The sequence below is a fragment of the Benincasa hispida genome, chromosome 11 (assembly GCF_009727055.1).
Source record: "Benincasa hispida cultivar B227 chromosome 11, ASM972705v1, whole genome shotgun sequence".
Classification (NCBI taxonomy): Eukaryota; Viridiplantae; Streptophyta; class Magnoliopsida; order Cucurbitales; family Cucurbitaceae; genus Benincasa; species Benincasa hispida.
In genome coordinates this window covers 54,938,293-54,964,591 of record NC_052359.1, presented here as the reverse complement: position 1 = coordinate 54,964,591, position 26,299 = coordinate 54,938,293, and the positions used below count along the sequence as shown (strand labels likewise).

Below are 26,299 nucleotides of genomic sequence, written 5' to 3'. Positions count from 1 at the left end.
TCATGTCTTTGTAAATTTTTAGTGTCATTTGCTTGACGTTGATGAAGAGGGGATCACATGTATGAGGGATTAGTCCAACGTAAGTCCAATAGGATTTGGTTTACATGCCTTTCGTTGTAGATTTTAAGTCTGTGCCCGTTCACCTTGAAAGTCTTTCCTATTTCAAGACTTTTTATTTCAACTGCACCATAAGAGAAAATATTAGTAATTTCAAAAGGACTTAACCATTTGGACTTAAGTTTTCTATGCATCAATTATAATCTAGAATTGTAAATTTTTGTCCTATTTTGAAGTCCTTTCTTATTAATCCTTTGTCATGAAAAATTTTGGTTTTCTCTTTTTAAATTTTTGAATTTTCATATGCATCTTGTCTTAGTTCTTCTAATTATTGTAATTCTAGGAGTCTTTCCATTCCGGCTTGGGCTAGATTAGGATTACATTGTTTTACTACCTAATATGCTTTGCGTTCACCTCAACTAGAAGATGTGCTTTGCCATATACAATTCTATTCAGGGTTGTTCCTATTGTTGTCTTAAAAGTGGTTCTATAAGCCCAAAGTGCATCATTAAGTTTGAAACTTCAATCTTTTCTCTTCATGTTGACTGTCTTTTCTAAAATGTTTTTCACTTCTCTATTGGAAATTTCCACTTGGCCATTTGTTTGAGGATGATACAGAGTTGCAACATGGTGGTGAAGGAACTCTTAACGAAGAGCATCCATGAGCGCGTTCAGATCTTTCTGATTTCATCGTGACCTAAATACAACACATACATTTTAACATACAGTTATGCAAATTCACACTAATTAAAGGCATGATTTGAACACTAAAAAATAAGGGTAAGATTTCTCATACCAGTTGAAAACCTTCTTCAAGCTTTAGAACTTAGATGCAACGGAAGAACCTCCACCCGTACTCTATCGCCCAACAAACCAGTCGGCTGCAACAGCATGATCGTTTACAAGAACGGTAGTAACACGAACAATCACGAACAAGTGAATGCAGCAAGGACGATACCACCAACAGAAGCCCTTGGTATTCTCGAAGTGAGAATCCAAAGAGTGGTTTTTGGTGAATTTGGTAGAGGTCGTGTAGACGATAAACAAGTGGGAGAGAAGAGGAGCTATCGTATAGCTAAGTGCTTATCATTTAGAAGAAGCTATATGATCATGTAGGTTTTACTAAGCGATTGTTTAGTAAATGGTAGACGATTGTTTAGAAAACACATCACACTATACGATCGTTTAGAAAAGCTAAGCGATCGTTTAGGGACTAGCGTGCAATCTTTTAGGCGTGAGGTGTGCAATCGTTTAGGTGTTGAGGAACTATCGTATAGACTCTCGACTATGCGATCGTTTACGTTTCCACATCGATGCCAATTTTTTCGAACTTTTTCAAAATGAAACAAATTTTCATTTTATTCTTCGGTTACCATAATCGAATACGGCTACTCCCACCAACGCACGTTCGAGAGAAATTTTAGGCCAATTATCATATAATTAACCAATTTAATAATTAAAGAATATAATCATATTATATTCTTACCCTATAGTTTGATATCATATGTCTACTATAGTAATTTCTTCTCTACATGATATAAATCATATTTATATCTAAATTCCTCCAAAATAATGTAACTCATACATTTAGTCAATTATATCATATATAATTAATGAGTTCAATTATTCCCTTTTGTCAGTTTCAACATTTCAAATTAACCCAAACACTGATTCTCGACTTTATCCAAGCTACCCAGGGGATCTAATGGACCTGTAGCTCAAAGCTCCGATGGTCCGTGAATAGTTGACTAAACTCTTTAGCCACGAGCTCTACCATCTGTTAACTGTCAAGCATTCCACTAAAGACTAACAGCTGAACTCTTCTTACCACAGATTTATTTCTGTGTCCATCGAATATAACCAATCATGAGTACGATGACCTTTCACAGATGCTCGTAAGTATAGCTGGGCCAATTTACTATTTTGCCCCTGTAGTTACATCTCACTCCTTAAGTACCACTGATTCTTTTAATGAATAATACAACATAGTCCAACTATGTGTGAACATCTCTCAGGCCAAGAGAAGATGTGTGGCGCCATTGTTCAAGCTCTGGAATCAGCCCTTAAGGGACCTATCTATCTACTTACCCCTACTTCAGGGAAGGACTAAATTACATCTTGTGTAGCTGAGTTCCCAACTCCCAAATTATATGAATCCCCAAAATGGTAGGTTTGAATCGGCAACCTAGCCACTCGCACCCATACAAATCAAAGAACCACCCTCAATGACAGGAGTTCCCAACTCACTCAGGATTGAGGTCATGTTACCTATGGTCATCCTAATGAAGTGAAGTCTCTGTCATGGGTGTTATATAACGAGACGTTAATACTTCGTGGACAGGTCTTATATAAACTCTTTGTATAGGACGCCCCCTACACAAATGATCAGGATCAGACCATCTGTGACAAGTCACAAAACTTGTGACCATTTCACAAAACGGGTCACATCCGTAGTGTTACCAGGATAAGGTTTCCCTCCTATATCCATATACTACAGACCATTTTGGTTATCACTCAAGACATGATCTACTTGTATGTCACCACATATATGCTTAACTTACATATAGATAACTAGAGATTTTATGTTTATTGGTTTGTGATAAAGCAAATAAAACATGCAACTGAGCATAAAACAAAATGTGAAGTAAGTATCATATATTATACAACACAAGCTTCGTACAAACTGTTTACAAACTACAGTACACGAGACTTTAGGACATCAACCCCAACAGATGGTGTACTCTGTATTTCCTCGGGGACCATTGTCGCTTATAATGGCCCTAGGAATTCTAAATCTACAAAAGATATGATTTTTTAGAAATTTTGAAACAATAGAAGAATCATTAGTTCTAGTGGGGATTGCCTCAACCTACTTGGAAACATAATATACTCCAATTAAAATGTACAGATAGCCAAACAAAGAAGGGAATGGACCCATGAAATCTAAGCGTCATACGTCAAATATTTCACAAAGAAGAATGAAATTAAGTGGCATTTCATTTCTTTTTGACAAAGATCCAGAGTTTTGACACCTTTCACAAGACTTGCAATATGCATATGAATCGGCAAAAAGAGAATTCCAGAATAGTCCCAACTCTAAAAATTTTCTAGCAGTTCCTTTTAGACTAAAATAACCTCCACATGCATGCTCATGACAAAATGACAAAACAGACTTAAACTCTTCGTTAAGGACACATCTCCTAATTATTTGATATGAGCAAAATTTCCACGATAAGAGGATCTCATACAAAGTATTTAGAGTCACTTTTGAGTTTAGACCTTCTAGATGAAAACATGTTAAAGGGAAACTTACCAGTCACAAGGTAATTTACCATGTCGGCGTACCATGGTAGGAAAGCAGATACCTTGAAAATGTGTTAATCAGGAAAGTCTTCTCTAATTGGAATTAAATCTTCTTCTTGGATGATTCGGCTTAGGTGGTCGGTCACTAAGTTCTCGGATCCTTTTCTGCCTTTGATGGTCAAGTCGAACTCTTGCAAAAGAAGGATCCATCTTACAAGTCTGGGCTTGGATTCTTTCTTCATCATGAGGCACCTAAGAGCGGCGTGGTCAATGTAAACAATAATTGAAAAATCAGGAATGTGAGATTTAAATTTATCCAAAGTAAAAATAATGGAAAGAGATTCGTTTTCTATGGATGAATAACTGATTTGAGATGAATTGAGAGTTCTAGATGCGAAATAGATTACATGGCACTTCTTGTCTATTCTCTGTCCTAATACCGCCCCAACTACTAGGTTGCTAGCATCGCACATGATCTCAAATGGCAAGTCCTATCAGAGTGGTTAGAGGATTGGAGCTGAAGTTAACTTCTATTTAAGCTTGTCAAAGGCTTCCTTGCATTCATCGTTGAAGTCAAATAAGGCATTTTTTTTTAAAGTAGGCTTGACAAAAAAAGTGCAATTTTTGAAAAGTCTTTAATGAACCTCTTGTAGAATCCTGCACTACGAAGAAAAGAGTGCACTTCCCCAATGTTTTTAGGATAGGGAAGGTTAGCAATGACATTTATTTTTGCTTTATCTTCTTCTATGCCTTTAGAAGATATAAGATGTCCTATAATAATTATGTGAGAAGCCATGAAATGACATTTTTCATAATTCAAAACTAAATTTTTTTTTATGCATCTTTTTAAAATTAATCTCAAATTGTATAAACAATCTTCAAAAGAATAACCATACACAGTGAAGTCATCCATAAAAATTTCTATGCACTTTTCTACGTAGTCGAAGAAAATACTCATACATCGTTAAAACGTGCCTAAGGCATTACTGATGACATGCAGAAATGCATGTCATCTTAGGCCTTTTATTTAGAATTATGAAGGCTGTTAAGCGAAATATGCAGCAATTATGTTAGGAATTCATGAGAAAATGAGTTTGCGGCGTTCAGCATTGAGAATATCGGCTAACCCATTTTTTTGCGTTCAATTGTCTATTTTTGTAGCTAATGCAGGAAGTGGACGCAAACACGGAAGCCGAGCTACCGCATAGACGACCACATGCGGAGAAAACTTTCATCACACAAGGCGAACGCATACATCAACGCATGGGTGTTGCGGTGATCAGCCACATGCGTCCATCGCATAGGAGTTGCGATCGTCAAGTGATTGTTGTCATCGTGTAGAGTTATGGTAATTAAGCGATGCGGTCACTGCACAATTGGGCTATACGATAACGCATAATAGAGGGATCAATGCAAGGTTGGTGGAATGAAAGCATCAAGCATATCTCGGAAAAATCAAAAGATGATGTTGACATTTCACCTACCACGCCATTAGTAGCAGAGATTTAGAAAATGACTAATGCGCCACGAATGTCAGAATCAGAGTAGTCCATAAATGTTGTCGGCGATCCAAGCTCTATAAATAGAAGCCGTCGAGCATAATTTCAAAGTATCCAGGATTTTTCGCCTGAGGCTCGCCTTAGGGCGGATCCCTGTGATCCAGACTAACGCGTGAGAAAGAAGCTTAAGAGTTCTTCATCTCCTTCATCCATTCCGACTGACGACAGGAGCCTTCATCAGAGCTAGATCTCGAGAGAGTCAGTTCCACTGCCCATCCATGGTACCACCGGTAGCATTGACACACATCTGCTGGAAACAAGACATTGCTTCCAACTGATCCTTTCGTTTTCTTTTCTTTTTTTATATTGTATTGTATTAAATTTTGGGATTAAGGAATTAATACATTATGTATTCAATGCATTTCTATGTTTCCCTCGATTCCATCTCCATCTTTCTTTACTTAGCATCCTTAACTTTCATTGCATCACTTAGTGAGATTGCTAGAGTATCGCATACTTAGTCAAGTGGATTAGAGATATGAAACATGTAGCAAACCATCGGGAGGTTTGCATTGCGTGAGTGTGTGAGAAAACCTTATTTGCTTAGTATGAAGCTGTAGCAATGCCTGTCTATATGCGAACGCTAGATTTTCTATGAGTAAAGTCAGCAACAACTAACTGCCTGGGAGGGTAAGTGGTTAGACGCATCAATCAATGTAAGCTATTGTTCACTAGAGATAGGAATAATCTTGCGTCAGCCAAGTTCATGCGGTTACCTTGTCTTATGAGCGCATCATTCATCATTTAGGCATACTTGGAAGAGTAGTCTAAAATCCAAATCTAAGACTCGAGAGAGCGGATTGGAACGCATAAGCAAGAATAGGGAACTTAGGAATAAGCTCCGTTTGCTATCACACATCGTATGCACCCTACGGACAGGATATTGCATGCGTCCAAGAAGTAGGATATGGTGGCTGTATGCGGTCATCTCAACCCTTTTGCATACACATCGCATAGGCTCTAGTGTGTGTAGCATGATCGCATAGCTTGCGTTGGCTAAGGTTTCCCTTGTAGTCACTCTTAAGGGTTGCGATGAAGACATCTTCACATTTTATCTATTTTCCCATCCATTTACTTCACGTCAACAGTTGTCGTATTTCTACCTCTCATCCATACTACTCATTATGTTCTCTGTTAGATAGGAGTAGGAGTAGTGTTAGCATAAAAACCCCTCCATCATTCTTTTATTCAACCAGCTACAAGTCCCTGAGTTCGTCCTCGAATCACACTAAAAACTTGCGTTCGCGTTATACTTGGCGTGAGTGCAAGAAAACTTGTGACAGGAACGCATGGTCATCGCATGCATTCGTTAATGCATAGTTTCATTCTAATGCATGACTACTGACGCATGATAATCAACGCATACTTTAAGAACATGCATCACATATTGCGTGCACTTAATTTTAGTTATCAAGTCCTTGACGATTTGGTAATCTAATTTTTCGCCATCAATTACATAGCCCAAATGGCATTCTCCTAGACATATATGTACCTTAAGTGCATGTAAAGTAGTCTTTTCTTGATCTTCTTGTGTTATTGGTATTTGATAAAATCCAGAGAAATCGTCAAGAAAACAAAAATATGGTTTCTCGGTGAGCCGTTCAACCATTTGGTCAATGAAAGGTATAGGAAAGTGACTTTTTCTTGTTACCTCGTTAAGTTTTGTAAATTCTATACACATTTTTCAACCGTTTTGTTCTCATTTGAATCATCTCACCTTCTTCATTTTTTACAATGGTTGGTTTTCTTCGGTACCACATGTATCGGACTTATCCATTGGCTATCTAGGACTGGGTATATTATTCCAGCTTCAAGGAGCTTAAGGATTTCCTTGTGAACAATTTCCTTCATTGTTGGATTTAGTCTTCTTTGAGGTTGAGCAGTTGCCTTGGCTCCATCCTCTAGAACAATTCTATGCATGATAAGGGAAGGGCTTATTCCTTTGATATCATCCAACGTCCAACCAATTTCTTTCTTGTAGTTCTTCAATGTTTCCACCAGTGTGCATTCTTGAGAAGACGTGAGTTCTCTAGATATGATCACTGCAAAGGCTTTCTCTTCTCCTAAGAAGACATACTTGAGGTGTGAAGGGAGAGCCTTAAGCTTGATCCCTTGTACCTGAGATTCAACATCATCATTATTAGAAATATTATCATTCAAATCAAAATAATTAGAAGTAAACAAATATCAAAGATTCATCTTCATTAAGATCAATAAAGGGGGAAACCTAAAAATCCAAATTTTATCAATAGAAAACAACAATTCATCAAACATATCATATGGATCAATGGAGAAAAGAGACAAATATTCCTCTGAAAGTTTCATGGCATCATATATATTGAACGACTTTACCTCTCCATCAAATTCTACTGATAAAGACCCCTTATCTACATTGATTCTAGTTTTTGCTGCTTTCATGAAAGGCCTACCAAGTAATATATTAGAAAAATAAGTTCAGTATGGTCCATCCATTTTCAAAATATAAAAATCACCTAGAAAGATTAATTCACCAACTCTTAACAAAACATCCTCTACTATGCCTAGGGGTTGAATATAAGACCTATCAGCTAGTTGTATGCAAACATTCGTTTTTTGCAGCCATTCAGTTTTAGGTCTTCATAAACATGAAAAAGCATGACATTTATTAAAACACCAAGATCTAGCATAACATGAGTAATAATCCTTTCTCCTATCTTGCAAGGAAAAGTAAACATTCTAGGTCTCTACATTTTTTAGGCATGTTCTTTTTCAATAAAGCATAACACATTTTTACTCACCATGACTCTCTCCTTCTCTTTCTCTTTTCTTTTATTTGTACACAAATATTTTATGAATTTTGCAAATCTAGGAATTTTTTGTATATCATTCAGTAAAGGGATATTTATTTGTACCTTCTTAAACATTTCAATTAGTTCTAAATCAGCGTCTTCTCCTTTAGGCTTAGCTAGTCTACTGGGGAAGTGGGCCTTAGGCACATATGGTTCTACCTTAAGAGGAAAGTAGTTACATACCTCTTGAAAGATGGAAACTTCCTTAGATTCATTTACCTTGTTTTTATGCTCATTTAACTTTCCTGACTTCTTGGGAGATGATTGAATTGGGTTAGCACCTTAAGACTAGGAAGGAATTTCCTTACCGCTTCTAAGAGTAATTGCATTGGTTGAGCAGGGAGCTTGCTAGATGATTTACTTTCAAGTTTGCTTACCATAATTGCAAGTTGCGTGATTTGTGTGCCCAAGTTTGAGAAGCTTTGTCTAGTCTCTTGTTGAAAGGATTTTCTGTCTTGTTGAAGTTGTTTGGTTTCTTGTTGAAGTTGGATATTGTCCTTTTGAAAATTATGAAGTTCCTATTGAAATTTTAAGGAAGCAAGGGATTTCACTATGTCCTCTAGAGACATACCTGAGGAGCTTGAAGAAGATTGGTTCCAATTCTCGTATTGCCCTTGAGATCCCCATTTGAAATTGGGATGATCTTGCCACCCTTGGTTATAAGTTTTCCTGTGGGGGTCATACTTCCTCTTAAATCCTACAATGTATTGATTGGGCTTGTGGATAAGCCTCGAATGTATGTCTGACTAATCCACACGCTTCGCATGTTTTAACTTGAGGAAGGTTTCCTTAGGCAACCTAAGTAAAGAGGGAAACTAGATTAGATACTTGCATCCTTAGCTCACCTACTTCACTATATTGACAAATAGTGTGATCAAGAGTCCTTGTCACAAAATTCTAAGAGTTCACCGCTATAGTTGATATGAGTTGGCTTGCTTCGATTGGTTTTTTATCCACTAAAGCTCTATCGGCAGTTGCATCAATGTTGCTCCTCTCCGATGGAAGTAAACCTAAGTAAAAATATTAGATTAGATACTATTAAGATATTTTGTGATGTGGAAATGAAGCAAAAAGTTGTTTGTATCTTTCCTAGTATTCATACAAAAATTCTCCTACACTTTGCTTAATTCCATATATTTCTTTTCTTATGTTATGAGCTTTAGATTCCAGAAAGAAATTTTCTAAAAATTTATTCTTCAAACCGCTCTAAGTTGTCCTCTAAATGTGAGTAGGAGATGTACAAGCCGCGTTTTGAGTTCAAACGGGACGGTCGTCTTCAAATACACAATGCACAAAGGTTGTTGATTATAGTCCGGCTCCGCTAGTTCTCGCAAGGTTTGTTCCCTTGCTTCGCCCATATTGTTTGGTTGTGGTTATTCTTCTTTTTTATGTTGGTTCAAATCTTCAAGTTCTTCTTGCTCTCTTCTTGCTCTTTCCCTTCGTAATCTCCTCTCCTCAAGGTTTATATTAAAAATCACAAAGAAGACTCCTAGAGGAGCGGGTCATGCACAAAATGAGAGCTTAATCAAACCTACTATTTTTGTGTTATTTTTTTATTATCTTTCTTCTTAAAAAGAATTTAAAATTCTAAATGACCAATTGCACGGTTCCTTGACAACGACGGAAATTTGTTTGGTGCTAAAAATAAGTATTGTTAATTCTATCTAACTCAAAACAAATGAAATTTATAAAACACGCACAACTATTAATACTAACACATAGTAATAGTGGAACCACAAGGTCGATCCACAGAGAACCTCCATTAATTGGCAAAATTGAACTTTGAATTCGAAAAGATAACAATTGGGGGGATGGGGTTGTTGATTGTAAAGAAACTAACTAAAATCAAAGTAAATGTAAGAATTTATAGGAAACTTTTTAGTAATGAGAGAAATGAGATAGATTATGTAATAAATTTTAATAGGAAAATGAAAATTGGGGAATTTGGTAGATTTAGCAAATTCTATCACGGACTTACCAAAATTCATGCACTTAAGTTGTTCCATTGTTCATTATAGAAGTACCCTAATGCCCTAATTAGACAATTAAACGATTAGCTCTAATTTAGTTCTTAATTGCTTCCTAAAGACATTCCACAATTAGTCCCTAAATTGCATAAACTCATGGGTTTTCTTAACTATGACAATTCTTGGAATCAAAAGACTAAAAGTTCAAGATTGATTGTATGAATGTTCTGAATTAGTATGTTCTTTAAAGAAAATAGGAAAAGAAGTCCAAGTTTTTATCAAGATTACTAATCCTTGCAACCTAATTATAATTTTGTTATAGAACCATGTAATTTTGCATACAAAAATTGATCAAAATTGAGTTGTCAATTCATTTTTAAACAATTTTATTTAAAATCTCTGCAAGAACATTCAATGACAAGTAATTACATGAAAGAATTCAAAGAAAAGTCTTAAGAAAATGCTAATCTACATAATTCCCAAGAAAAAGACTTACGTACTCATGGAGATGTAAATTCTTCAAGATATCCATTAAGAATTGCATAATTGGTACAAAGAATAGCTCTTAGTGTTAGTGGGAATTAAAAATCTCTAGAAAAAAAATGAAGTTCTTTCTCTTTTTGTTAAGTCTGAAACTGAAGAATTTATATTGAAGAGGGTTGCAGCGTTGCGACCCTACGATTGTGGAGTCCCACGTTGGCTTACGTAAGTGCGCGCGTGTTTTTATTTTTCCGTTACCTTCTGAAACATTGCAATGCTGCATGGAGCACAATGATGCTGCCATGTTTTGCAACAAAATGTAGCATTCTGTCTTGCAGCATGGAGTAACGTTGGGTTGTGTTATTTTGGGAGCGTTACGACGCTCTAAGCATTGCTGAAGTGTGTTGATTGCTTTAGCTAAGGGGTAGATTGGTAATTTGGCTTTGATCTTCTTCTTAAGTGATTTTTTTGGTCTATTTTGACTCAATTTAGCTCCATATTTGTTGTGATGACTCCATTGTTGTCGGGATTGAATTTTATCTATAAAATATACATTTTAAGCAAAGATATGAAGTAGAATTAAGGGAATTAACATAGAAAACATAGCTTTTTTTAAGACCTAACAATGGCCCTATTTTATTTGCTCATGAAAGATAATCTTTTTCAGATCCTTATTTGTATAAAAGTGTTGTTGGTGCACTTCAATATGCCACTATTACTCGCTCAAAGATTTCTTACTGTGTGAATAAAGCATGTCAATTCAAGCATTCTCCTACTCTTCACATTGGCAATTAGTTAAATGAATATTACGATATTTGAAAGGAACCTTGTCTCATGGTATGTTTCTTCGTGCTCTATAGGAGTTGAATTTGTATAACTGAAGAATGTTACGATTTCCATATATATATATTTATTTATTTATTTATTTGTTTGTTTGTTTACTTACTTATCCTCCAGATAAAAATGTGTTAAGATGAAAATGAACAATAACTATCTAGTTATATAGAAACATATATTTCAATAATCACTTAATTTAGATGGTAAGTAAATATATCAAAATAATAAGCCCCAAAAAATTTTAAGCTTTCATAAAAGTCTAGGAATAAAATTGTTGGGAATCAAATATGACTCTTTGGTTGCACATGAAAATGCTATCAGAATTTTTGGATAATAAATTAACTTTGTATTTAATTTATAAAATTAGTTATGGACACCTCTATAAAATTTTAATAGATTAATTGATAAATAATAAATTCAATTCAAAATTTTGAGCAAAATTAATTATTTAACTACCAAATAATAATATTAATCAAATTATTAATTACTAGTGTTTATAAAATGAGTAACTTATAATTAAAGTTATTTGATTATATAATTTAATGTATCAATTTGATGAATTTATATAATTATAATGTATTAATTGATAAAACAATCAAAACCGGTTTGAAAAATAAATATAATATCTTGTGATAAAAAATGAATATATTAATCAATGATAAACTAATTATAATTATTAAAAATAATCTCATAAAATATTAATCATAATGATAATTAATTAATTACATAATATTGATGCATCCGTTCTTTACCATTTATTATATAATTAATTAATTTATGAATATGGAATAATTAAATTCAAATATTGTAATTTAAAATTGGAATATAATTTTCTAAATTATAAATTTAATATTCATATATTAAATAATTTTAATAATATAAAATAAAAGAATAAATTCACATGTCAAAAGATGAAAGAGAGTGCGCGTCAAGGAAATTCACGCTTTTGGATGGATATGATCCATGGATATAAGGAATGCATGAGAATAGTTTATTTCCATACCTAAAGCTTCAAAATTTATACAAAAAGGGATGGGTATCCCTTACCCATTTCCACCCTTATTCTCATCCCATTTTCCTCAATCCAAATATCCCATAAAAAATTCTTAAAATTCATTTTTATAACGTGGATATTTTAGAACCAAGAAGGCTAAAAATCTTTGTTACTCTGTTATTTTCTGATTTAATTATTTTGTTCGAAGGTATTAAAAGAAACATGGTTCTCAAAACTAATAAAAAACAAGATGACATGTATCTTATAAAGATAAATTACCATCTGAATCAAAATGATTTTTTTTTCTTTTTTTACCAAACTATAGTTGTGTTTTGTACCAAACCCTAGCTTTGAATTGACAGTAACAATCTATTTTATAAATAATTTGAGATCTCCTTATTCATGTGGGATCAACCAAATTTCATCATTCCTAATTTTTATATTTCTGGTCTGTTGTTCCAAGTTTTTTTCCCTAAAAAAATCATTGATTTATTTATTTTGAATGGAATTGGTATAGTCTATTGATGGAATGAATAACACGCTATTTTTTTTTTTTTTTTTTTTAAAAAAAGGAGAATAACACACTATTATATTTTGCTTATTATTGATTCATCATTTTATTGAATATGATTCAGTTCATATTATAATATTATTAAGAACTTTTCTCAAGCATTCAATAATTTGTGCTACATACAAGTGTCAATAATTAATATTCAATAAAGAAAAGTGGATTTTGTCATTTGTATCTCTTTCAAATGAGAACTCCAATTCTAATTAAGAGGTTTGAATATAATTTCTAATTCTTATTTATTGAAAATTCTATTTTAGCTGTCATATCCTTTGAATATGTCACTCGCCAAAAAAAAAAAAAAAAAAAAACCTTTGACTGTTGACTTTGAAAGCCATATCTGGTCTCATGGATGGGGGAAGAAGTGAATCAAACCAATTCATATAAAAGATAAATTATGTTGTTATCATTAGGATTATAAATAATGATCATTTATAGTAAATATTAGAGATAATTACTATAGAACTAATTTTGTGGGGATAACAAATTAACTTATCATCTGAAAAATTAAAATGTTAAACCAATAAGTGATTGAGATTTTGAAAGAAAATAATTCATGTGAGGGAATATATAAATAATTTTCTTTACCATTATGCCACTTGAATAACAAGAATAACATAACCTCTTTTTCTTTATCTTAATTTCATTTTTTTTTTTGTTTCTATAGAATTGTTTGTTTATATATACACGTTAGAAACAATTTTGAAATCTTAATTGGATGCTAACTATGTGGGTGTGGTTTTTAATTTTTGAAAATTGCTTTGGTTTAATTACCTTAAAAAAAACAAGAAAGAAAACCTCCCAATTTCTTAGACATCTTTTTATTAAAGATTTACATTTTTAGTCCTATTATAAAAATAAAAACTATTTATTTAGTGTTAAAAATATAAAATATAACAGCGAAATCAACCTTTACTTTTTCTGTTATAGTTCATTTGCAACTACTCTATAAACATCCTAGATATAAAGGATCATTCAACACTAAAAGTGTGTAAAATATTTGAGAAAGAAAGGAGAAACTTATATGAATCTGTAATATCTACAAGAAATACCTAATTTCAGCTCCTCTCGTGGATGTAAGCCTTGAGTTGTCGAACGACGTAAAGATCTTGTGTTCTTCTTCTACTTTCCTTCACTGCATGTGTGATTCGAGTAGTACCATCATCATCATCTTCTTCTTTAAGCTACACATAAACACTAAACTTTTCCTCTCTTTTCCCTTACGTCTGTAAATTCTGAACTAAACAAAGAAAATAAATTTGATATTGATTGATTTTCAATCAGTAAAGAATTGAGTTGTAAAGAGTGATCTTGACCATCAATGTGTCAAGCTAGATTGTTATCAATGTGGTTTTTCTCTCTACCATTTGTTTCCTTTCATACCATTAATCATGTTTTATCCTCAACTTTGGGCTTTAGTGGAAAGTGGAAAGGCCCAACAAGTGGTATCAGAGCCTGCAAGAATAAGAAAGATTCATCAAGAATTCAAGAAAGTTTATCGTGGAGGATTGTAAGCATGCAAGAAGGCAAGAAAATGGTTGTTGCATGGTATGACATAGAGAAATTTGATAGAAAAGAAGATTTTAGTCTATGGAATGCCAAAATCAGAGTTGTATTGGGGAACAGAAGGCTCATAAGGCTCTTGAAGATCCCTCTAAACTCCCCACTACTGTAACAGAAGATGATAGGTAAAATATGGAGTTGATTGTACATGGAACTCTTGTTTTGAATCTTGCAAACAGTGTACTTAGACAAGTAATTGATTAAGACACTGCTTTTAAAATGTGAACAAAGCTAAATGAGTTGTATGAATTTAAACACCTTCCTAATAAACTTTTCTTGAGGGAAAGATTCTTTACATTCAAAATGAATTCATCCAAGACTTTGATAGAAAACCTTGATGAGTTCAAAAAGATTACAGTTGAGTTTAAAACTCAATGTGACACTATTAGGATAGATAATGAAGCTTTTGTGCTTCTAAACTCACTTGTAGAAGTATTCAAAGATCTGAAAACAACCCTAAAGTATGGAGAGATTCAGTCACCATGGACATTATCATTTCAGCACTCAAAATCAAAGAGATGGAATTAATGTCAAATAAAGAAGAGAACCTAGTGTAGAGGGATTATTTGTGAAAGGCAAAAGCAAACATTACAATAAAGAAAAGGAAAAACAAAGACTGCAAAACTCTAAAATAAAGAGAAGTCTAAGATTAGATGCAAATATTGCAAAAAGATAAGACATCTAATCAAAAACTGCAAAACTCTAAAATGGAAAAATGAGCTGAAACAAAAATATGAATCTGAAAAACAAGTCAACACAATCAGGAGAAGCCTCAATAGGGGAAGATTCATTTTCTACTCAGATGCCTTAACCACCTCAAACCAAAAGGAAGAAACTGAAAAGAACCAACAAAGAATCTTGATTGGGTACTTGATTTATGATGCTCCCTTCATATAACCCCTAATAATGTCTGGTTCAACACTTACAAAGAAATGGATGGAGGCTCAGTCTACATGGATAATAATTACTCATGTCCTATATTTGGCATTGGCTCGATTTCCCTAAAATTAGAAGATGGGTCAATAAAGCTACTCATAAATGCCAGACATATGCCCAATTTAAAAAGGAATTTGATCTTATTGGGTATGCTTGACTCAATTGACTGTGAATACTATAAGGTTTTGAAGGATTCTAAACTAGTCTTCAGAGGGGTAAAAATAAATGGTGTATAAGTTAAAGGAGTTCAAAAATTGTAGTATACTTTAGTTGTAACATCCAAAGAACCTAATGAATGAGACCTTTGGCACAAATACTTTCACACATAAGTGCCAAAGGCCTTCAAGGAATCCTACCTAAGGAGGTTCATCAAGACCTATCCTTCTGTGAACATTGTGTAATAGTGAAGTCTACAAGACATAGTTTACTAAGGCTCAGCATACAACTAAAGAAATCCTTAGCTATGTGCACTCTGACCTATGGGGTCCCTCACCTTTCCAATCCTTGAATGGTGCAAGGTATTTTCTGACCTTTTTTTATGATTTCTTCAGAAAATCTAGATTTATTTTCTTAAAAGTAATGACATTGTTGTTGAGAAATTTAAAGAATCGAAGATCATGGTTGAGAAACAAACAAGCTGTCAAATTAAATGTCTTAGGATAGATAATGGGCTTGAGTTTTGTGCAGAAGAATTCAATGTTTTTTATAGATAGTAAGGAATAGTCAGACACAGAACGATGAGGTATACACCTCAACAAAATAGGGTGGGAAAGAGGCTAAACAGAACTATACTTGAAAGAGTGAGAAGTCTCCTATCTGATGCTATCCTATCAGAGAAGTTTTGAGCTGAAGCAACCTCCTATACAGTTTACACACTAAATAGATGCCCCCATACCTCACTAGATTTACTTACTCCTGAAGAAAAATGGACCAAACACCCACTTAATCTAAGTAACCTAAGGGTTTTTAGGTGCAATGGTTTTGTACACCAGAATAAAAGAAAACTGAATGTCCTAGCAGTCAAATGCATGTTTTTGGGGTTCACTGAAGGAGTGAAAGGCTTCAGGGTTTGGCATCCTATTGAGAAAAGGTATGTAATTAGCAAAGATGTCATCTTTATGGAAACAAAAATGTTTATGCAAAAAACTAATACTCCTAAAGAAACACCTCAAGAACTGATAGAAAAAATTGAGGTGGAGCATTCACATATACTTGTATCAATTACCTCTAGCTCAAATCCTGAAGATACAAGTGGCCATATGTCTCAACATGAAGAAAAAGAAGAAGAGGCAGCCACAGATACTGAGCAAGAGGGACCAGACCTAAGGGACTATTCCTTGGTTAGAGACAGGCAAAGAAGGACAATAGTACCACCTATTAGGTATCTGGGCTATATTAACTTAGCATTGAATGCTTCAAAATAGGTAAGTGATTAAGAACTCTATACTTTTGAAGAAGAAGTGAGTTGTGCAATGCTAGAAAGTGGATATAAGCTATGAATGATAAAATAAAGTCCTAGATGAAAAATGAGACTTGTGACTTAGTTCCTCTATCTAAGGGGTGCAAACCTATAGCATCAAAGTGGGTGCACAAGTTTAAAGAAGGCATCCCTAATGTTCAAGAACCTAGGTTTAAAGCTAGGTTGGTTGCTAAGGGGTTTACACAAAAATAGGGAGTTGACTACAATGAGATATTCTCTCATGTTTTAAATAAACCTCTATCAGACTAATTCTATTCATACTAGCTCAACAAAACCTAGAGCTTGACCAACTTGATGTAACAATAGCTTTTCTTCATGGTTACCTAGAAGAAACTGTATATATGTGTCAACCTAAAGGCTATCAAGTCAAGGGGAAAGAAGATCAGTACTACCTACTTAAAAGGTCCATCTATGGACTAAAGCAGTCACCTAGGTGCTGAAACAGGAGGTTTGATGAGTTTGTGTAGAAGACTGACTTCCTAAAGAGTTTCTATGATAGCTGTATTTACATCAATACTAAGACACTTGCTAATCCTGCCTATCTACTTCTATATGTAGATGATATACTACTATCAGGTAGTACTAAAGAGGATTTGAAACAAGTTAAAGACCTCCTAAAATCAGAGTTTGAAATGAAAGACATGGGGAATGCAAACAAAATATTTGGTATTGATATTAAAAGAAATAGAGCAGATCACAAGCTATACATTAATCAAACCAAGTATTGTGAGAAATTGATATAGAAGTTCTATATGAAAGAAACAAAAATAGTTTGCACACCCATTGCATACATTTCAAATTATCAGCAGCGAATTCACCCAAAGAAACAGAGATTGATCATAAAAAAACTAATGTCAACAGTACCTTACTCCAAGCCAGTGGGAAGTCTTATGTATTTGATGATCTCTACAAGACCAGCCATAACCTATGCGACTAGTTTGGTTAGTAGGTACATGGCCAACTTAGGTAAGAGACGTTGGAAGGCCACCAAATGAATTCTAAGGTACCTAAAGGGTACTATGGGAGCTAAACTTCTATACCAACAAGCCATATTGATACAAAACCAGAGTTATTTGGCTTTGTTGATTTAGACTATGCAGAGGATCTCGAGAGGAGAAGGTCACTATCAGTGTATATCTACCTATATAGAAATTGTGTCCTTAGCTGGAAAGCCTCATTGCAATCAATGGTAGCTCTTTCTACCACTGAAGCAGAGTTTATTGCTCTATCAGAAGCTATGGAAGAAGGCCTATGGCTAAAGGTTCTACTTCAAGACTTCGGTATAAAACAGACAATAGTAAAAATCTATTGCGATAATCAGAGTACTATACATCTATCTAGACATTCACAGTATCATAATCGTACCGAACATATAGATGTAAAATATCAGTTTATCAGAGATCAAATAGAATAAAAGAAGATTAAAGTTCTCAAGGTACATACCTCCGACAACGCCTCTGATATGCTAACTAAAGCAGTCACTCAGCTCAAACTCTATAAATGCCTTGACATAATTGGGTTTTAGCTTCCAAAGAAGGGATAGAAACAAGAAATTAACAAAGGGAGCTGGTTTAAAGTAAACGTTAATTTCAAGGTGGAGATTTGTTAGAAAAATAAAATAAAACAGTGAAATCAACCTTTACTTTTTCTATTATAGTTCGTTTACAACTACTCTATAAACATCCTATATTAATGGATCATTCAACATCAAAAGTGTGTAGAACATTAGGGAAAGAAAGGAGAGACTTATCTTAATCTATACTCTCTACAAGAAATACCTAATTCTAGCTCCTCTCATAGATGTAGGCCTTAAGTTGCTAAAGCATGTAAAGATCTTGTGTTCTTCTTCTACTTTCCTTCACTGCATGTGTGATTCGAGTAGTACCATCATCACCATATTCTCCTCTAAGCTACACAGAAACACTCAACTTTTCCTTCCTTTTCCCTCACGTCTATAAATTCTGAACTAAACAAAGAAAAGAAAATTGATATTGATTAATTTTCAGTCAGTAAAGAAATGAGTTGTAAAGAGTGATCTTGACCATCAACGCGTCAAGCTAAATTGTTATCAACGTGGTTTTTCTCTCCCCCATTTATTTCCTTTCAGACCATTAATCCTGTTTTATATTCTGCTTTAGGCCTCACTGGAAAGTAGAAGGCTCAACGCTTAGGTCCCGTTTGATAACGATTTGATTTTCGAGTTTTTGTCTCTAAAAATCAAGCCTATTTCTACCTCCAAATTTCTTTATTTGTTATGTATTTTTTTTATCAATAGGTTAAAAAACCAAACCAAATTTTGAAAACCAAAAAGGTAGCTTTTAAAAACTTGTTTTGGCTAAGATTTTAACCATTGTACCAAGATGCAAAATCATGGTAAGAAATGGAGAGAAAATATGTTTAATTTTTAAAAATCAAAAATAAAAAACAAAATGGTGTTATCAAACTGGGCTTTTTTTTATTATTAATTTTTTTTTTTTTATAGTTTTCAAAACTTGTCATGAATTTTGAAAACACTCATAAGATGTAAACAACAAAGCAAATAAGCCAATAAATGGAATGAGAGTTTATATGTTTCATTTTAAAAAGTTAAAAACCAAATACCAAATGTTGTCAAAGAGTCCTAAAAAATGTAGGTCCTATTTTATAATCTTTTAGTTTTTGAAAATTAAGTCTATAAAGTATAAATGTCTATTCAATTTCTAAATTTTTTTATTTACCTTTTTTACTAATATTTTAAAAATGAAGCCAAGTTTTGAAAACTTAAAAAAAATAGTTTTAAAAAAATTTGTTTTTGTTTTTGTTTTTGGTTAAGAATTTAATTGAAATATGCAAATCATAAAAAGAAATTGAGAGAAAATAGACTTAAATTTTCAAACATCAAAAGTTAAGGGACTGTTCGGAGTGTTTAGTTAGTTATTATTATCTATGTTTGAGTGCATGCTACTTCAATCTTCGTAAAAAATATTAAACAATATAACAAATATAGATTTAAAATAAAAATAATATTTTAATGATAGATTATAATAGTTGAAAATACGAAATATTATAATGAAGAAAGGGTCTAAACACCCTTTAAAAAGATTCATCTCACACTTTTTAATTAACAAAATATTAATTTACTAATAATTAATTTACTTATTGGCCCCTCTGCTTTGGCACTTAACAAGGTGAATTATGATAACGGCCTTGTTTGGACTACGAAGTGGGCATTGGTATGACAAAAATGGTGAAGCTATGCTTGTAATGAGAGTCATTTTTCTATGATGGGTCTGGTGAAACTCGCTGATAACAATTATTGTCATATTTTATAGTCTTTTCATAGCTCTTGAGACTAGTATTTCTCTCCACTGGAATGAAACCGATTTCAAAATTCTCTAAAATCTTCTATTTGAGAATATCGGATTTGGGTAGGAGGTTCAAGCTTTCGTTGATGTCATTGGTAATTTCCTTCTTTGTGGTTCTATATATGGCTTTCTTTGGATAAATCGCGAGAGTAATCCTATTGTTCATTATTTAGTTACTCATGCTCGTAGGTTTTGATATTCATTGTGTGGCTTAAAAACAATCCTCTATGAACGTAATTTGCTCTTCTTTTTGATTCCCGACGACTTGGAGCTCTTTTGTTTTCGTTTTCCCTACTAAAAAAAATACCCAGTCAATTTAATTTTAAAAAATCAAGATCAAAACTCCATAAACTATCCATTTATTTTCTAAAGATTTGACCAAAATTTCCAACTTGTTTTTAAGCATAGATTACATAATAAAAAATAATTAAGAAAACTCATAGATGATTTAAATTATATAATAAAAATCAATCAAGTGGATCATAGTTGTTCTTATTTCTATGTCAAAAAAGAAAAAAAAAAAATCATATTTCCAATCATCCACACATTTGACTTGTGCATGGTTTAATTTTTCAAATATTTAAGTTTGAAAATAAGTCATTTTAAAAAAATTGAAACGTTTGATAACAACTTAAAATAGATTTTGAAACACTTTTAATGGGTATTTAAAATCTTTTTATTTTTTAAAAAAAGTATAAATAAAAATGAGTTTTTTTATAAACAGTTTTTTTCTCATCAATACAAACCTTAATTTGATCAAAATTTCTCTATTTATGATTTAAATTTTTATTCTCTAATTATATTTCATCTCTAAACAAAGAAAGAGAAACATATATCTCTGTTTGGGAATGTTAAAAGTTAAAAAAATTTTAACCCTCTTGGATTCTCATGGATAAGTTCATTACTATCACGAGCCTAGATCGCGTCCCAAGTTACGAGTATCATTTGCAATTGATATTTAATTAAGTACATATTTACTGTCTAATTAGTAGGCAGTTCATCCACTCATTCAATACAAAATTGCTTATTGAAAATAATTTAATTTGCTGATTATAACTGGACTATAAGTAGAAAGTTTCTTAACAAATTTTTTAGAACATTGTAAACCTGTTCAACTTTATACATCCCAATATTTTATTTAATTCTTTTTAGTATGTAGAATAAGAAAACGAATCAGACAACCATACAAATTTGTTACAAAAAAGTCTCGAAAATTAAAATTAGTCCATCACTTTATATATATTTGTAATTAAAGTTAAAAAAAAAAACTTTTATGGTCCCTAAATTCTCATGAATATAACAATTTAGTCTCAAACTTTGATTTGTGGTACTTCTACTTTAATTTAGTTCATGAATTTGGTATGTAACACTTTAATCTTCTACTTTTAAAGTTGTAACGAACTAGTTTTTATCGGCCATAATTTTATTTTTATCAAAATTAAATATCACTATGTAAACTTTGTAAATGTCATTGGGTCTCTATAAAATTAAACTTGAAAGTAGAAGGGTTCATTATTACATACTAAGTTGAATGTCTAAATGCACTAATTACTAACTTGGAAACCAAAGTTTATGTACTTAAAACTATCAATCTCTCCACCGATCGCTCTCAATAGAAATCTTTCCAAATACGAAAATTTCTGGAAAGTCAGCCATTAGTGGCAGTAGCCTGGCTCATGTTTGACATGATTTTTGTCCTAACTTTTGGCGTTTCCTTCCGGTCATTGACCAGAAAAATCAAACTCCAGAGTCTGGCACTCATAAATACTTGTATAATAATGCTAAATCTTTGTTCACAACAGAACAATCAAACTTCACAATTCTCAGAATGTTGGCTTCTCATTTGTTGCTTTGTCTACTAATTGCTGCATTCTCCTCTGTTTATGCAGCTCCATCATTAACGGGACTGCGGAGGCTGGCTTCAGGAAACTCCATATCCGTGGACGACGCAAACCAGTTCCTCATTTCTCCAAATGGAACCTTTTCATCTGGGTTTTATCGTGTAGGGAACAATTCCTATTGTTTCTCAATATGGTTCACAAATAGCTTCGATAAAACTGTCGTATGGATGGCTAACAGAGACAAACCCGTTAATGGACGACAGTCTCGATTGACCCTCAATTTCGATTCCAATTTGGTTTTGACCGATGCCGACGACACCGTCGTTTGGTCAACCGACACAACTTCCGACGGCGAAATTGAGCTTCGACTTCTCGAAACTGGAAATCTCGTGGTGATGAATCAATCCCAACATTTCATTTGGCAGAGCTTCGACTTCCCCACCGATACTCTTCTTCCAACTCAACGTTTTCTCAAAACATCAACTTTGATCTCAATGAGAAGTCCAGCCACATATTTATCAGGCTTTTATTACTTCAAATTCAACGATGACAACGTTCTGAATCTCATTTTCAACGGCCCTTCACTCTCTAGTATCTATTGGCCTTATACTTTGGTACTCGTATTCGTGAACGGCCGAACTCCTTACAATAGCTCCAGAATTGCAATTCTAGACGAGACGGGAAGCTTTAGATCGAGTGACAAATTCGAATTCAATGCTACAGATTATGGGGTTGGTCCAAAGAGGAGATTAACAATGGATTATGATGGGATTTTGAGATTATACAGCCTTGATGAATCGACCGGAAACTGGAAGATCACGTGGCTTCCGGGTGGGAGAATCGATGCGTGTATGGTTCATGGGTTATGTGGAGATTATGGAATTTGTGAATATAATCCAATTCCAACTTGTACTTGTCCACCTGGTTTTTCAAGAAACGATCCTTCAGATTGGACAAAAGGGTGTAAATCCCCTTTTAATTTCACCTGTGATTCCAATTCTAATTCTTCCAAGGGAGTGGATTTCATTCCTCTTCCTAATACGGATTACTTCGGCTATGATTGGGGTTATGCCTCAGGCGTGTCCATTGAAATATGCAAGAACATTTGCCTTAGTAATTGCGAGTGCTCTGGTTTTGGATATGCAATGGATGGATCAGCACAATGTTATCCCAAAACCGCTCTCCGTAATGGGTATCGAAAGCCCGACACGGCGGTGCAAATGTTTATGAAGGTTCCAAAGGGTTTAGGAAGAAGCTGGTTGGAGCAAAATTCTTCAAGTGAATTGAATTGTTCGAATTCAGAGCTTGTTCTGAACACTCATATGTATGGGGAAAAGGGCGATAAGTTCCGATATATGGGTTTGTTAATAGGATTGGTAGTGACTGTTGGAGCGAGTGAGCTTATTTTCATTGGTTTTGGATGGTGGTTTATTTTTCGAAAGCGGGTGAATGAAGAATTGGTTAATATGGGTTACATTGTATTAGCCATGGGGTTCAAAAGATTCTCGTATGAGGAAATGAAAAGAGCCACAAAAAATTTCAAGCAAGAGATTGGAAAAGGAGGATTTGGTACTGTTTACAAAGGAGAATTGGAAGATGGAAGAGTTGTGGCTGTGAAGAGATTAGAAGGCGTTTTACAAGGTGATGCAGAGTTTTGGGCAGAGGTTAGTATAATTGGAAAGATAAACCACAAAAACTTAGTGAAATTATGGGGTTTTTGCGCTGAGAAACACCATAAAATGTTGGTATATGAGTATGTAGAAAATGGATCATTGGACAAACATTTGTTCTCGGATGATTCAATTGAAGAAGTAACGTTGGGGTTGGAACAAAGATACGAAATTGCAGTTGGAACAGCAAAGGGTTTGTCGTATTTGCATGAAGAATGTCTTGAATGGGTTCTTCATTGCGATATCAAGCCTCAAAACATACTTCTTGATGAGGGTTTGGAAGCGAAAGTTGCGGATTTTGGAATGTCGAAGCTTTTTGGAGAAATTAATGAAAGTGGGTTTTCAAAGGTGCGTGGGACAAGAGGGTATTTAGCTCCGGAATGGATGATGAATCTTAAGATTGATGCAAAGGCAGATGTTTATAGTTATGGGATTGTTGTATTGGAGCTGATTAGTGGGAAAAATGCATCTAATTTTCAATGGTCGGGCAATGAAGAAGAAGGGGAATGTACGGATTTAGTGAAGTGGATAATGAAGAGGATTGAAAAAGGTGAGGTTAAGAAAGTGGTGGATCAGAGATTGAATGTGGAAGATGGAGAGCAAAAGAAAAAGATGGAAATATTGTTGAAAGTGGCCGTTGAATGTGTAGGAGAAGATCGAAATTCGAGACCTGCAATGAGTCAAATTGTAGAGCTTCTTACTTGCTACGAACGAGATGTTGTTTGTAATTGAAAAATGTTATCCTTACGCACAATAATATTGGCATCCCAAGTTTATGGATATATTAAAAATATGAATATCCATGAATATTGTTGTAAATTAAAAAATATATATTTAAATTGATAGTTATGTTGTTAACATTTAAATTTAATTCACTACAAGAAAAGGAGGGTTTTTCATTTTAAGCTATAGAATAGAAAGAGAAAAAAAAAAAAAAAAAAAAAACAGAGGCAGGAGATAGGAAAAAGGGATAGGCGGGTCTTGAGAAGTGTCCTCCCTTCTTCTTCATTTTAATTATTCCATTTGGTTTCTCCCTCGTTTCTTTCAATTTTCTTCCTCCTTCCCCCGTTTGTCTTCTTTTTCTCTTGCTCTTCTTCCTTCACTTCTTTATCTATAACCAAACACCATCTCAAGATTCTCAAGCTCGTTTGAAAAGAAAACGCTCTTCATCCTCGTCCAATCACTCATCTTCTCCTCGTTCTAAAGAAATCCAAGTGCCAATTCGCAAATCTCATCCGACATGTTCTTGAGTTAGGGTTTCTTGTTCTCTATTAATAACCCACAATAAGTTTTTTGTTTTTCGAGTGTTGATTCTGGTGTATGCCTGTTGGTTTCAAGTAATTTGACTTGATGCCCTTTAACACCCACGAACTTGGTTGATCTGCTAGAAACTAGTGTTGGGGCACCATCCAAAGTGGAAGATGAAGACCCACAAGATCGGTGGTAGAAAAGAAAATTGGCAGTGAAATCCATATATTTGCACAAGCAGGACTGCAATGGCAAAGCACGACTCCTATAAGGGTGATTGTTGATTCTGACTATTGCTTAATGTTGGGTTATACTATCTTGTGTAGGCACAATTAATCAAGATCAATCCCGAGTTGGTGAAGAAATGGTTGAGGAAAACTCTGTTTCTTTGGGGTAAAGCTCTCTCTATTTTTCTCTCTTATTTGATAAGCACTATCAAATCCTCGATGTGTATATACTCCTTACTCGATGAGTTTCTGCTTGTTACTCGATGGATTTTTGTCTTCTTTCCTCGTTGAGTTTTTGTTCTTTCCTCGATGGAACTCGACGAGTATTAATCTTTTATCTACCCTACTCGATGAGTATTAATCTTTACTCGATGCAACTTGATGAGAGAAATTCTTGACTCGATGCTACTCGATGAGAGAAATTCGTGACTCGATGCAACTCGATGAGAGAAATTCTTTACTTGTTATAACTTGATACTCGATGAGAGAAAACATTGTGATTTAATTATAAGATTTATTTTTTCATTGATTTGCAGAGAAACAGCTGAAGATTGAAGAAGATAAAGAGAAGAAGATGGAATATGCAGAGTTATGTGGTTCGACCAATAAGCCTACGTCCATGGTAAGATTCTCTTTCTTTCTCACTTGAAGATTGCTTACAGCAGTTGTTGTTTACAGAAAAATAGAAAGTATGATGATGCTCTCTCTCTCTTTTTTGGTTCTGATCAATGGTATCTATAACACATACCATCTGATCGTTACAAGATAAAATTTGTTATGTAAACTAAACTAGTTGAAATGGTATTTGAGTCACTATTTATACAAATTCTCCACCTTTACTCTAATGCCTGCAATCTTTTATCTTCTTGATTCTGACCATTCTATTTACCCTGTGTCTGGAAGTTCGAAACCAACTTTTCTAGACATTTGATTAATTTAAGTTTTGATACTGGTTTTGTCAACATTATTTGCCGTGTTCTCTAATGTGTGAAATTTTATGATTTCTATTTCTCCTGTCTCAACTTTGTCTCTGATGAAATGATACTTTATATCAATATGTTTTATTTGAAAGAGTAAAACAACATGCAGCGGAAATATCAAGGATCCATAAGTTTTCTAATTCACTAATTTTAGCAAAAACTAAAGCATGCTCTTCTCAAAAAGTGAGTTTTCTGAACATACCTTTGATAAACTCTCTAAGAAAACGCCTGTTCAGCTGCTGTCTTCATTTGTTATCAATGTGAACCATCTCAAAGCCTTCCTTACTATACTTTTGGAGTTTTAGGCAGAGTTGTAGGACTCAAGAACAACTTAAAGATGTGAAGAAACCAGAGAAACTCGCAGCAACACAACTGAATAAGACAGCTTCTTCAGAAAAAATTATCTCAAAATTCTTT

At 33.8% G+C, this 26,299-nt stretch overlaps 1 protein-coding gene across 1 annotated transcript; it reads left to right on the top strand.

Annotated features, from left to right (window-relative positions):
• The first annotated feature begins 21,730 nt into the window (after positions 1 to 21,730).
• LOC120091711 (putative receptor protein kinase ZmPK1) lies at positions 21,731 to 24,193 on the top strand. Its single transcript, XM_039049823.1, has one exon. It carries the CDS (start codon positions 21,745 to 21,747, stop codon positions 24,157 to 24,159), a length of 2,415 nt encoding a protein of 804 aa, XP_038905751.1. The 5' UTR covers positions 21,731 to 21,744; the 3' UTR covers positions 24,160 to 24,193.
• Positions 24,194 to 26,299: the final 2,106 nt, after the last annotated feature.

Excerpts from the sequence above, each read along its gene's own strand:
- LOC120091711 (XM_039049823.1), top strand. The coding sequence starts at position 21,745 with ATGTTGGCTTCTCATTTGTTGCTTTGTCTACTAATTGCTGCATTCTCC.